Here is a 14,685-nt window from a genome sequence, read left to right as displayed (position 1 = left end):
AAAAGGGAGAAGATGTGAAACTTCACAGAGACAGTAAACCTGTGAGGTGACAATTCATCAACAATTTTGCAAAAAAATTGGACCTTCAGTATTCCATTCTTCATCTATTAGCATTTCTAGCTAAGCATGTATGAGATATCTCCTATTCTCTCCTATTCTCATCTTAGATCCATTTGACAGAAGTGATGATGATTTCTGGTAACCAGCTGGTAATGGTGGTGAGGGGGTTGCTATTTGGAGTGTCTGGCTCTTTCTGACATGCAGCCTGGTCTATCAGTGGAATATTCAGTAAATAAATGTGTGTGCTGGGGGCTTTGTAGGGGCTGTGGCCGATCTAACATAGAGCCTTGTGTACAGATGGCTAACTGAATCTGATAATCTGATTGCTCCGTGTGAATAATGGATGCAGTGGAGGGACTGGATTGGATTTATAACACCCCTATGACTCACCCTGTCTGTATTCCAAATGCTAGAGTTTGACAGAACAGCTTTTATAGATTAGATTTCTTATTTTTATACAGTTTTCTCCCAGTTTAGTTGTTACAAATATATATTTGCCACATATTTCTAACAACTCTTAGAGGAGTGTGTTAACTGCTATACTGTGTTTATGCCATATTCTGGGCCTGTGATTAGCTAGATAGACATGTATGTCCATCCCTCATAAACAGCAGGGCCATGTTTGCTCTCTCAGATCTTTTGACACCTGGCTACAACCAGCTGGGGCATTTGGACTCTCTTTCATGCAATACAATTAGTTTTAGCAAGCAAAGAAAATAATTGTCTAGCAAAAAAGGTCACTAAAATAGAGAAATATGTTAACTTTGTTGTAGGATTTAGCTAAAAACAGGGGTGGACAAATTGGTAGCCTAGGCGTTTGGTACATGCAGATTATGTCTCTGGGCTATCAGATTTCCGGCAGACAAGTAGCTTCAGTAAGGCTGCCGATATAGAGGTAAGCTCCATTTTTTTCATAGTTCACCAACGAGAACACACTATTGATATTTGCAGGGCAGTTTTATTTGATATGTTATTTAAGGATACATTCTGGTAATGGAGGATACGTTCTGGTCACCGAGGATACATGCTAGTCATGGAGGATACAGTTTGGCTATTGAGAATACATTCTGGCCATGAAGGATATGTTCTATTCATTGAGCATACACACTGGCCATCAAGGATACAATATGGCCACCAAGGAAACCTTCTGGCCATCACTGATACATTCTGGCCATTGAGCATACATTCTGACCAACGAAGATACATTCTGGCTATCGAGAATACTTTCAGGGCATCAAGGATGCATTCTGGGTATTGAGGATATATAGTTGGGCCACTAAAGATCAATTCTGGCATTCGAGGATAAATTCTGGCCATACAGGACACATTCTGGCCATCAAGGATACATTTTGGCCTTTGATTCAATTTAATTTACTTTTTAAAAAAATGGAATTAATACATTTTATATGAAATTTATTTTTAAATTCTTTCCTAATGAGCAAGCTAGAGACGATGGTGACAAGAAAAAAACTCCCTGAAGAAGAAGCCTTGAGAGGAACCAGACTCAAAATGGAACCCATCCTCATCTGGGTGACACCGGATAGTGCGAATATAAATCATTTCTCTTCTATAACTGTGCACTGTAAAGTCAAGCAGTGCTAAGTGTATTAAAAGAAACATTGGAATGAGCATCATTAGAGTTTTAAGTTTACGTTTCATTGCATCAAACTGAAGTTATCAGTTCTTAGCAGTTGCTGTCTTTATGGTGTTGAAGATAGAACATCCACAGCCATCTTTAGGGTGTCTGTGTGGGGTCATCCACAGTAAATCCATGGTGATCTGTAGGCTGTCCATGTAGGGCCATCCTCAGCAGCAGCAAGTGATTTTCATTCACTAAATATGTCAGATAGCGATTAAAACAACATACATGCATGCAGGTTTCATACAATGAGCATTCTGGCCTTCGAGCATACGTTCTGGTCATCGAGGATACAGTCTGGCCATCGAGGATACAGTCTGGCCATCGAGCATACATTCAGGTCATCGAGGATACAGTCTGGCCATCGAGCATACATTCAGGTCATTGAGGATACAGTCTGGCCATCGAGGATACAGTCTGGCCATCGAGGATACAGTCTGGCTATCAAGGACACATTCTGGTCATCGAGGACACATTCTGGCTATCAAGGACACATTCTGGCCATCGAGGATACAGTCTGGCCATGGAGGATATAGTCTGGCTATCAAGGACACATTCTGGCCATCGAGGATACAGTCTGGCCATGGAGGATATAGTCTGGTCATCGAGCATACATTCTGGTCATCGAGGATACAGTCTGGCTATCAAGGACACATTCTGGTCATTGAGGACACATTCTGGCTATCAAGGACACATTCTGGTCATCGAGGATACAGTCTGGCCATGGAGGATATAGTCTGGTCATCGAGCATACATTCTGGTCATCGAGGATACAGTCTGGCTATCAAGGACACATTCTGGTCATTGAGGACACATTCTGGCTATCAAGGACACATTCTGGTCATCGAGGATACATTCTGGTCATCGAGGATACAGTCTGGCCATGGAGGATACAGTCTGGCCATCGAGCATACATTCTGGTCATCGAGGATACAATGTGGTCATCGAGGACACATTCTGGTCATCGAGGATACAGTCTGGCCATCGAGCATACATTCTGGCTATCGAGGATACAGTCTGGTTCTGTGGGGACATTCATTTATTCCGCAGAACATTTGTGGTGAAAAGTGCATTAGCTGATTAAAGCAGGACATGTGGGGGACAAACCATTTTTACACACACACTCCCTCATATACAGTGACTGAGGGCAGGCAGAAAAATGGCAAGACATGTTATACACCCTGACATGTAGACACAACAACAACACATATAGACAGAGAGAGAGACAAACAGACAAACTGACATATCAGGGTCACACACTTCCAGAGGCCACATTCGCATAGCAGCAAAAAAAAAAATCCAGTGACATGAGACGTCCTTAATTCAGGAAGTAATCAACAGTGCAGCATGTGCACTAGTGAACACTGACTAGTGGCTAATGAGCAGCAGATGGTCGTTTACTGTACGATACATTATACATGACAACATAGATCACAATTACATTGCAGTCTCTGGGAACTGAGATTAATGGATCTTATATTGATTTTTGTTTGTGTTTATTGTATGTTATACCTTTTACTCCTGTTTTATTGCAACTTCTGCGTATACTGCACTTCATCTGTAGATCTATCTATCTATCTATAGAGATTTTCATGGTTTGCTATTTGATATACTACATATATAATACATACATCAGTAAAAATAGATAGTTTAGATGTTATTAAATATTTACTGATTTAGATACGTACCTTTTGTGGTTTAGATATATCCAACTTTTTTTTTTTTTTTTCAATTATGTAATGTGTCTAGCTAACATTTTTTCATTTAGGTATATCCAACTATTTTTCAGTTTAGTTTTCTAAGTTTTAGGGTTTTTTTTTTTCTTAAATTAAATGTATTTTCAGATAAATTTTAATTAAGATATATCCACCATATAACTTTGTTTTGCTTAGATATATGCAGGCTATTTTTTCTCCCATTTAGATATGTCAGTTGTTGTTCTTTTTTTAAATTTAAATAAGTCAGATATTTTTTAAAAATTAAATATGCCCAGCTAGTTTTTGGTTTAGATATATCTATCTGTTTTGTTTGTTTGTTTTGTTTTGTTTTAGATATATCCAGCAAGTTTAGGTTTAGATATATTTTTTTTATTTAAATATGTCATATATTTTTTGGATTAGCTATGTCCATCTGATTTTTGGTTTAGATGTATCCAAAAATGTAAACATATATAGTCAACATATATGGTAAATTAATAACTGTACATTTTTAGTATATGTATCCACATAGTGTTTAGATTAGATATATCAAAGTCAATTTTGGATTTTATATATATACAGATAATTTCAGGTTGTGTATATTCAGCTAATTTATGACACGTTTCTCTGGAAACTTTTACTAGAGAGTCCCAAATTTTTAGCGATTGGAACATGGCTTTAGTATAGTAAAAGACGAGAGAGTGTGTGTGTGTGTGTGTGTGTGTGTGTGTGTGTGTGTGTCTAAATAACATGATGTGACTGCTAGTGCCAATACAGGACTAGTGTATAGAGAAGAGGAAGTTCCTTATGCAGTACACACACACACACACACACACACAAACACACACACACAGAAGGTGTACACTTACACTTGCTGGTGTACACAAGTAGAACATGGTCATGCTTGATGTGTGTTTTGAGCAGCTTCCCTTAAAGGACACTGGAGTAAATCTCTTTGCATAACGCGTAGTACAACTCCCGGTAAAAGGCAGAAGTGCTGATTGCTTAAAACAGAGTAAACATGCTTGTTATGACAACATTCACTAAATATGTCAGTTATCGAATGGCTCGAGTAATAAAAACAACACACATGTGTGTAGGTTTCGTACAGGAAGCTCTCTGGAAACTCCTTCCTTCCCCTTTTTTCAGTCAACTCTCTATTTCTTGAGTAGATAATATTACACCAGAAGCGTGTCAAAGCCAATATCTCATGTGAAGGTAGAAGGCGTGGCTTTCAAATTTCTACAGGTTAAAGGTGCAATTGTGAGTTAGAGGTGATGCAGATGATGGGAACATGAAGCTGTTTACGTACAAATAATGTTACTGAGACAAACAACGTCTTTTTAGGTGAGCATGTGATGCTAAACTGGTGGCTATAACTTTATTTGTTAGCTACATTAGCCTCATATAGCTCCAGTGCAGAACCAAAGAAGCAAACTTGTACATTTGGGGTAGAAGGGGAAATTGTATACATTTTGAATCAGTGGTGGTCGAGACTACTCTTCGGTAACTGCATCATCACCGTTTCATTCCTCCTGTATCCTCACAGACTGAATCCACCTCGAAATGGAGCACCAGGACATGATGAATTCCGGACAATACGGCTCTGGGGAGGACGTGGAGTCCGCCATGGCTGACGTTACCCTCGACGACGGCCCTCAGGAGGACATGAAGAACGGGACGGCGGGACACACGAGGCCTGGGGACGGCCCGGGAAAAGGTCAGTATGAGGACACAGCTTTCTGATTTAAAGCTAACACACACTACTTTCATTTGTAGTCACGTTAGCATTTCCCGATATTCCTTCAAGTTATTAAAAAGTCGTAGAGTGCTTAATCTTTTTTTAATCTTGGTAATCATTCCTAATATTTCGCATTTTAATGGGAAAGTGAATATAATGGACATTTATATATATAACATAAAACTTTGGAATGTCTCATATACAGATTATTCATGTAAGACATTTTTATAGATAGTAAGCAGACAGCAGGACAGTCCATGTGAAATTAATGTCATAAATCAGGAGACCCGGTTTCCTAATGTATCGCAGAATGTGCTGGAAAAAGGTGTTCAGCTCATCTAATATTTTTTGTAAAACTGTGCTGAATCTTGTTTTTCTTACTAGAAGCTTCTGGTAAAATGATTTTAATCAGGGTTTATGCAAAACTAAAGAAGTAAACCTCATCTTCAGACATCAGAAATGTTTGGCTGGAAAGGAGAAAATGGGGTGAAGTCCATCGTGTACATTTTTGGCCCAACTGTTTGTTTTAAAATAAAATATAACAAACTGTTCTGGGAAAATTTCCCAAGATTTTAATATATTTCATGTGCGATGCGTTTGATTTTTGTGGTGATTGCTCAGGCAGCATGTGAGGCGAGAGAAAGCTGCCTCAGAAACCTGTTCTCCAAGACATCAACAACACCATCAACTCATCGAGCCATTAAAAACACAAAACCATGTTGACGCCATGATGTCAGTGTGTTTACTGTAATCAAAACAATACATCTGGGTTCCTGTGATGCTCAAACAGTAGATTCTTTTTTATTACTGCTGATTTGAGATCAGTTTTGTGGCCTTGTTCAGAGTAAAGCTGATTAGAAAAACACTGGGTGTTTTGGTGTAAAAGTCTTGACATGAAGACATATTAAAGTCATTGCTTTAAAATAATAAGCATACATTAACCAGTAAAAGTTTCTCATTGGAGGCGAGATGAAGAGAAATATATAGCCACATTGACTGATTGCTAACATTACATAACATTTATTTCAACTAAACGACTTAACAGACGAGTTTAAAGCATTTATATACATATTTTACAGCTCACATTTTCTTGTAATGTTCCTCAATTAAAGCAAGTGAACACACTTTCCTCTCCTCCACTTTGATTTCTATTCTAAAGATCAGTAATCGTACCATATACGCTATTTTATACTATATATTATACTACACTATACTATACTATACTGCTGTATTATACACACATGTAGACTTGTGCAAGTGAGCATTTAAAATCTCCTGATTAACATTAGCTGCATTTACATGGACACTAATAATCCGATCGTAATTGGATTAGAAGCACAATCAGATCTAAAAAGTCACATGTAAACACGTCAATCGGAATGAATTGGCCAAAACCGATTAAAATTTCATTTGGATCGTAAGGGGTGGTTTAAACCTTTTCTAATCCGATGGAGAGGACATATAAACACTTCATCGGATTGAAAATGAAACCAGATAGTTCTGCGCATGTGCAATGATGTACAAATCACGTAATGACGTATGACGCACGGCTGTCAGCGGTATTGGGGCTCTGACCGTAGCCTCACCAGGTGCCATGTTCCCCTCCACCATTGAGCAGAGTGTCATAAATGACTGACGTGTCATCCTAAAATTCTCCTTCCACTCCTCGTCTGTGAAGTGGTGCAAGACGACGTTGTCCCACCGGTCCTTGCTTTGGACCCTCATCCACAGACGCGTTGTTCTGGGCTCGGGAAGGGGCGTTTTAATTGCTTGATAAATACATGCAGTACCGCACAACACATCACGCGCTCGTCGTCTTCTAATTAGCAGCTGAAATAGGCAAATGTTAAGTCTGCTTTTTAAAATGAAAAAAAGAAGCAATGGCTGCTAGTATCTGCGTGTCGGAACAGCTGGAAATGTGTATTCGTGCACTGTGCGCATGTCAGAAGATTCTGTCATGTAAACGCGCATATCAACCCGATTAATTTATTCAGCATTCTTGTAAACACTGCGATCGGATTAATCAATCTGATTGATTTCATTCCGATTGAAACAAAAAGTGTCCATGTAAACGTGACTATTGTGAGGAGATTATAAACTGTTCTGCTTTTTAATTTCATCTGAAAACGACACCATGTGCTCAAACCGAGGAACCTCTTTTTTTATTAAGAAAAATTAGATTTCCATTTCTTGAACGAAAGCAAACCAAAGAATGGACACAGAGAAAGAAAGTACAAGAAAAGCAGAAAGAAAAGAAGAGGACAAGATGGAAAACGTGAGAGACAAGCCATGAGAGAAATACAGGGAAAAAGAGGGAAAAGGAAGGAAAGAAAAAAAGAGAAGCAACAAATGAATGATGTGACAAGCAAATAGAAAGAAAAAGAAAAAAGTGGGAAAGAATATAACGGGGAGAGAGTAAAGAAGAGGTCGTACATTGTGCGTCTGCACTGCTTCAGTCGGACAGTGTATTTCGATGTATCTCAAACTTTAAAATTAAATATTTGAATAATAAGAGAAGAGTGTTAAGCCTGAAATATCGTACGAGAATAATGAATAACAAAACAGTGCTCGGTGCACTTTAAAATATTTTTACAAAAATGGCTCATACAGTTCAGATTGCGGAAATTCAGGTTCTTTCGAATACCATTTGGTGTGTGATGATGTGTGAGTGACCGTAAACTTGTGCCTCAACTGCTCAGCTCTGTGGTTGGCTTGGAATCGAACAAGTGCAGAGTGACGTCACGAAGGTTTTCACGTCCTGACCAATCGGCTGACAAGCTGGGGGACAAGTGAGAAAAAACAAACATTGAGGACAAAGTGACAGTGAAACAGTGAATCTTGTTAGTGAGTGAATATAAAAAGAATTTATTTTTACAGTGTTGTGTGTGTAATTTTTTGATGTTCACGTGTGATGTGATGTCTCACTTTAACTGGGGCTGCAAATTCACTTATTTTTCTGCCTCCAAAGCTACAGCAAAGACAAACAACCTCTTTCACACCAATCTTTATTTCACCTGCATCACTGATAATAATAAATCTAGTGTAGAGAGCAAGCTAGGCTATTTAGTTAGCTGATACTAACTAGTACTTTTTTTTTTCCCCAAATCAGCACAAAGGGTGCTCCAATCAGCACATTTTCTATTAAAAAAAAAAAAATGTGTGAGCAGCCATTTTGGATAAAAGCAGCTTCCAAATGAGTAAATGTAACTGGATCTTCTTTTCCAAGATGGCCTTTCTCCCAAAGAGGAGACAGAGGGGTCAAAGCCGGAATCGCCCTCTCGGGACGATGTAACAGAGGGTACAGAGCCTAAAGCTGCCTCCGGTCGTGAGGATGTGGTGTCTGGTATGCCATTGTGAATTACATCACTGCTTTATCCAGCCACCTCCTTTTCCTGAGCTGCACCCTTTTCTTGGCTTCATCACCAGCACCCTCCTTAACCCTGCTGCTTCAGCTTTCATTTTGGGTTCACGTCTGTATTAATCCAGCTTTTTCCTTCTGGAGGATGGACAAATGAATTAAATTTATGAAGAGATCATTTTTATTGGGTATAGCGCACTGACAGTGGCTCTCTGGACTTAAAAAAAAAAATGAAATGAAAGAAATGGTATTCCCAGTTTGTCTCCTTTGTCCATCCAGGCTTTTTGACCACCGCTGGAACGCAGATAAAGAGTATTCTTAACCTTTTTAACAGCTTTATATTGCAGTATCATACGCGAACACCAGTTTTCTTCCATTTGTAATGGGATGATCACTGCTGCTTGCAGTGAATACAAAGGATATCCCACTGGAACTGCTTACACCTTCCTAGTAATCACATTTTGCATTAATTTCTGTTGCATTTTCTATAAAGCTTTTCATAAAATGGTGCTAACATGAATTTGAATGGTGACTCCTTAATCACTGCAAAGAATTAATTCTCAAGTGAAAATGGTCAATTTTATTTAATATTTGTCATTATGAGATCATTAATCGTATTTCTAGATTTATTTATTTATTTATTTGTTCTATTGGCAGCTAATTGATAGTTCAGGCTGCAAGGCAGATCACAGGTTTATGTAAATGTGCTCATTATTTAACATTTTTGGAGGGAGTCTCCAGTGTCAGTGTCGATTTGTAACAGTCAGAGGTAAAGCTGTAACTATATTTTACAACAGTGGAGAGAGAGAACTTGTTTGTGTACATTCTCCAATATTAAATGTAGCTGTAAATGGATAAAAAGTATGATGGGTTGTTCTTTAATAAATGTTAAAAAAATTAGCATTGGTAAATTTCTGTGGTATAAGAGGAATAAAACACTTCAGGACACACTGTTAAAAATAAAAAATAATCAACTTCAGGATGGTAACAGTAACTGCTTCATCACACCACCCTGTCAATGATTATTTTCTTATAACAGCGCTTTATAGGACAGCACACCTCTTACTTATTTTTTTTATTTTTCTAAAAAAAATTAAGGTATCTGCCAGTTGAATAAGACAACTTGTAATTTGTAAATGTGCCTAAAAATAGGCTTAATAATTTTATTTGTTTTGTAACGGTCTCGTAACAGGAATTATTAGATTAACCTGCATATATTAAACATATTTTCACTTGCTAAGATAAGCTTTTTTATTTTTTTTTCAACTTTTGGGACCATGTCACGATTTACATGATTGAGTCTGACATGTAATAATTATATAAAGCAATAATTTGTACTCTGAAAGTAGGATGCGGATTTAACTCAGTAATTCTGAAGTTACAGTTAATATATGCGAATGTACTGTATGTCTTCAGATCCACGTCAGGTGTTAGCTGCAAAAAGAAAGTTATATTATTGTTACATCTAGTATCTAGTGCATTGACTCTTTGTATACCTCAAGGTAAGAAAATGATTCTTGGTTAAGTGATTAAAGAAACCTCCCTGTTTTTTTCTGTCAGTTTAGGGCACAGTTCATGTCTAGTGTTTTCCTGGTCAGTCCACAGAAGTGAATTTAATGGCGATAATGGCTAACGGGTCAGAGTAATGACTCTCTGGAGCACATGAGGTACTGGTTAGCGATACATGTTGAGTGACCGTCTGACACACTGATCAATGACAGTTAAAACCTGTTGTCATAATGTAAAGAGAAGAAGCCTGGCTGTGGTAGGAAACTCAGTGTGTCTTCTGCTACAGCAATCTCATCAATCTTGGCAATCAAGTCTGTTAAAGATAATGGACTTCGGACCATTAGACCCCTCACATCCTATGGCTGGAGGTTGTTAGAAGCAGAAAGAGAAAAATTAGAGTGCCATTAGGCAAGATATAAATATTTAATGTTACAGAGCTTGTTGCTGATGCTAGCAGGTCTGTGCCCTTAATGGCTATTAGCTTGAAGTATACATACCCGTGGAATGGAAATAATTTTAAATGAAATAATCCTGTGTTGGAAAACTTAAAACTAGAGCTTTACTGTTACAAAGCACTGACACTGGAGACTCCTTCCATAAACATTAAATAATCTGCTCACATGATTTTTTATATGTTTACACGGAACATCTTCATACCAGTGCCTGTATAGGTTGTTACTATAGAAACAATAAAGGATTAGAACAAGTGCATTCATATAAACCTGTGATTTGTCTTGTACCTGGAACTGCTGTCCAATCAGAATCAAGAATTCTGCAGCACTGTATTGTAACTAATCAAGCTGTAAATGAGACTGCCAAGATTTTAACCAAGTGTCACTTCTGAATCATTTAACTGTTTCTTTCCTGTCTTTCTTTTTCCCTCACTGACGGATAGCTGCACCAGGGACAGCAGGAGCAGGTGAAGGTATGCTGGGCGTAAAGCCTCATTTTCCATCCTCAGTGGTTAGCTTTGGAGGAAACAGATGTCTTTATGACACGTACTTCAGTCTTCTGCTAGCATTCATTCTCAGCTACTCCATCTCAGCTGCTACTGCATACACACTGGAATTCAGTATTAGCCTTTATCTCTATTCAACGGGCTACGATTGGCAGGCCTTAAACGGGACAGATGTTGATTCTAAGAAAATCAGTTTTGTTGCTGTGTTTAATTATGTACTTAATGATTCTTCCTGTAAATACGTACTGTACCATGTTGAGTACACGTAGAAAAATGCAGCATAACGTCAGACTTTGAACAGGATGAAAAATCATCTGTTCTGCATCATATGTTTTGCTGTACTCCAATTTAAAAAAAAAAACAAAAAAAAACGTATCCTCTGCATCAATCCCTATTTGCAAATGGACAATGCATCAGCCAGTGCAGCGGCCAATTCATCACCATCTCAAGTCATGTTCCCCGCAAAGCTTTTCACATGGTACAAGTGACAGAAATGCTACTGGGTCATTGTGGGTGTATCATTTGTGTTGGCTTTGCTTTTGTTTTCTCTGTTGTGTTTTTGACTTATTTCTTTGGTTTGAAAGTTGTATTCTGTGAACGAGTTGTGAGGTACTTTTATAAGCCATTAAACCACATTTCTGCCACTGTAGTGTTCTATTGTTCTCTTGCTGTCCATGCTGTAGCCTTGCATTTGCTATTTTCACTTAAAGTCCCAGTCAGGAATAGCAAGTCAGCAACAAACTGCAAGTCGGTCATGCTAATAGCTGACATTTTGCAAAAAAATCATAGTAACTGATCCCATTGCCACTAGATGGCCTAGATAATATCAATAATCATCATCTATCATGGATTAGTTCTGATTATGGGCTGGACTGATTGTTACCTAGTAGTATTCGAAAGTAAAGTATTCAATTAACTTTGAAGCCAAGAGGCTGTTTTTTTTTTTTTTTTGCTATTCCCTACTGGTGCTTTAAGTCGTGCCAAAGATTAGCAAACATTGCTTATTATAAAAGTGCCTGCAGCTCAAACATGTGCTACGTTTCTAAGAAATGAATGTTGAATTCTGTCCTTACTGTTTTACTGGCGAGAATATCTTTCTTTCTCCTTTGTTTTATATTTGGGCCCTTTTATCTGGTTGGTATGAGTTCGTATCTTTGGTTTCTTGGTGCCTTTGTTTTCCGTCTTGGTGTGTTGCTAATCCCGCAGTGTTGTCTGTGGCTGTTCCTATCGCTCTACCTCCTGCTCATCAGATGCTTTAACACCAGAGGGGCTCTCTCCACCACACAGTGGTAGAAGCAGCGCGGCGTCTATGGACAGGGAAGAGGAGCGTTTGAACGGGGACATGGATGGGTCTGTTAGCCCACAGCAGTCACCCATGTCTCCACAAGCATCACAAGCTGCCAAAGCTGACGGTTTAGGGTCGGCAGTGCTGAGCTTTGACAGCCAGGTGAAGACGAGTCCTTCAGAGGAGCTGGTTGGGAAACACATTCCCAGTGGTTTTCAAGATGAGAGAGAGGAAGAGAGAGAGGAAGAGGAAGTTGAGAAGCATGGTAAAGAGGACGAGAGCAAAGATTTCACATCTGATCAGGAGAAAGAGTTGGTGGAGAGTCCTGCCATGCCCGATAGTCGTTCTATCATAGAGGATCAACAGGAGGAGCAAGAAAGAGATGTAGAGGAGGAAGAAGAAGAACAAGATGAAACAGAAGTAGTTCTTCCAGTCCACAGCACTGTTGTCCCAGATGTGTCACCACAGAAACAAGAAAGCTTTGACATTAAGCCCTTCGACATGCTATCCCAACCCCAAATGACTCCAGATGAAGCAAAGAAACGAGGCCTGTCATTTGACTACACTGAATCCGAGATTGTTCATCAGGGAACCCCTGACCGCTGGGAAAATGGCTCTGATAAGACTCCCCCAGAGAGCAAAAGTCCTGATTCCTGCAGGGCTGACCCTGGTTCCCCTTTGTCCCCTAGTACTGCTCCTGATCACACCCAGGAGTCACCCATCACTGACCACCAGAGCGAAGCCCAAGAGTATGAACCAGTGCAAGAACAGGAAGTGGAAGTGATCAGTATTCCTACAGCTCAGCAGGAGGTCATAGTACCCACGATGGAGCCAGAAGTAGACACCAAACCTGAGGATTCCAAAGACGACAAACCAGAGAAGTACCTGGAGACAACTGACGAAGATCTCATTGCTACTGTTGAAGCAGCACAAAGCACTGAGCCTGTTGCCCAACCGGAAGAAGCAGCAGCCGCTTTTGCTGATGTTGAATTTGATGCTGGTGAACCCTGTCCTCCAGAACCAATTAAAGCAGCACCAACAAAAACAGCACCTGTTAAAGATGCTGCCATTAAAAAAGCAAAGAAGCCCATTGCTGCAGTCGATGCAACCCCTGCCCCCAAATCCACCACAAAACTCGAGAAAGTTCCCTCAAAAGACGCCGCGCCAGCGCGAAAAACAAGCGCCCCGTCCAAAGGTCTGTTGTTCCTTCCTTTCCTCAACCCCCCTCTAAACCACCTTCTTTCTTTCTTCCACAGATCTTCTTTTTTATTGTCAAGTAGCTAAGCTAAGCTAAGCAGCGCCCTTTCTGATAAGCGTACACCGCCAATCAAAACGAGTGTTCGGTTGAAGAAACGGACTGCTTGTAGCCACTAAATCTCTCTCTCTCTCTCTTTGTGACTCTTTGTGATCTGTCTTTCCTTCCCTTTCGTGACTGTTGTTGGCGTCTGTGACTAACTCTGAGCATTATTTGTGTTGCTGGCACTGTTTTCACTGTACCCTCCTTTTCGCATGTCACTTGTGCATGATTGTTGACTGTGGTGCATCACTGACAATCGTTAAAGTATTATGTGTATCACATCCTTCCCTCACAACACACACACACATTATCTTATCTAAGTTGATTGTTTTACTTCAAACAAATTGTTCACAGGTTTACATATGTCAATTATATGCTAAGTAGTTTACATGAACTATAGGAATTAGGGTTAATTCCAATATATCTTGTTACTACGTAAGCGTAATCTCAATCAGCTGATGCAGGCCAGTTCCAAAATTTAGGCTAGCAGAAGATTTTTCTGAATTTTGTGTTCTGAGGATGTTTTTACATAATATTTGTAAACATTTCTACAACCTCTCTGCAACACTTTTAGTTGTATATACATTAGCACAAAGTTTTTATAATGTCAATTTTGTGCAGCTGGAAGTAACATTCTAAAAATATTGTAAAGCAAATCAGTATTTCCAGAACGGTCTCTCTTAAGGCCTCGGAATACTGTTATGTGTGTATGCTTTGTCACGTAACATATTTGCCCAACTGCGGTTGTTCATTTTCTTCAAAATTATACCTTGTCTCTCGTCTAAGCAAAAAGTATAGCGATCTCTTCAGGTGGGAGGGACCATCCACGTGTGACGTGGAAAAAAATATGGGTAAATTTAAAGATGCAGTCTGTAATTTTTAGCGTCTTCAGCTACTTATGAGGTGAAGTGCAATTGTTGTATTATCATAGGTCTAGAAATACTTTCCAAAATAACAAATATTACTTTTAAAACGAGAGGGAAGTTTTCATTGCAACTTTCCCAAAGCGAATCTGATTAAACTTACATTTAATCAAATCTGATTAGACTTACATAAAGGGACTAAACGTATCATTTTAAAGATTAAAAACAGACAAATGTCACATCATTGGTCTTCCAGGTCATCAGAATGCAGATAGAAT

The 14,685-nt window shown here is 39.1% G+C and overlaps 1 protein-coding gene across 9 annotated transcripts in view; it reads left to right on the top strand.

Moving 5' to 3' along the window:
• Nucleotides 1–14,685, top strand: part of maptb (microtubule-associated protein tau b) — a 43,921-nt gene that overhangs the window by 13,501 nt on the left and 15,735 nt on the right. For 7 of the 9 annotated variants that reach the window (XM_026942401.3, XM_026942404.3, XM_026942405.3 and 4 more), the window contains exons 2-5: nucleotides 4,946–5,116; nucleotides 8,364–8,480; nucleotides 10,900–10,929; nucleotides 12,213–13,442. In XM_026942401.3, coding sequence (XP_026798202.3) covers nucleotides 4,963–5,116; nucleotides 8,364–8,480; nucleotides 10,900–10,929; nucleotides 12,213–13,442 — 1,531 coding nt within the window. In that variant the 5' untranslated portion in view covers nucleotides 4,946–4,962. Of the gene's footprint in view, nucleotides 1–4,280; nucleotides 4,744–4,945; nucleotides 5,117–8,363; nucleotides 8,481–10,899; nucleotides 10,930–12,212; nucleotides 13,443–14,685 lie in introns of those variants that run through there. The other 2 variants (XM_026942403.3, XM_026942407.3) reach the window with 2 other exon arrangements.

This window comes from Pangasianodon hypophthalmus, chromosome 29 (assembly GCF_027358585.1).
Source record: "Pangasianodon hypophthalmus isolate fPanHyp1 chromosome 29, fPanHyp1.pri, whole genome shotgun sequence".
Classification (NCBI taxonomy): Eukaryota; Metazoa; Chordata; class Actinopteri; order Siluriformes; family Pangasiidae; genus Pangasianodon; species Pangasianodon hypophthalmus.
The sequence above is the reverse complement of the archived record's forward strand: the minus strand, read 5'-3'. Positions and strand labels throughout refer to the sequence as shown.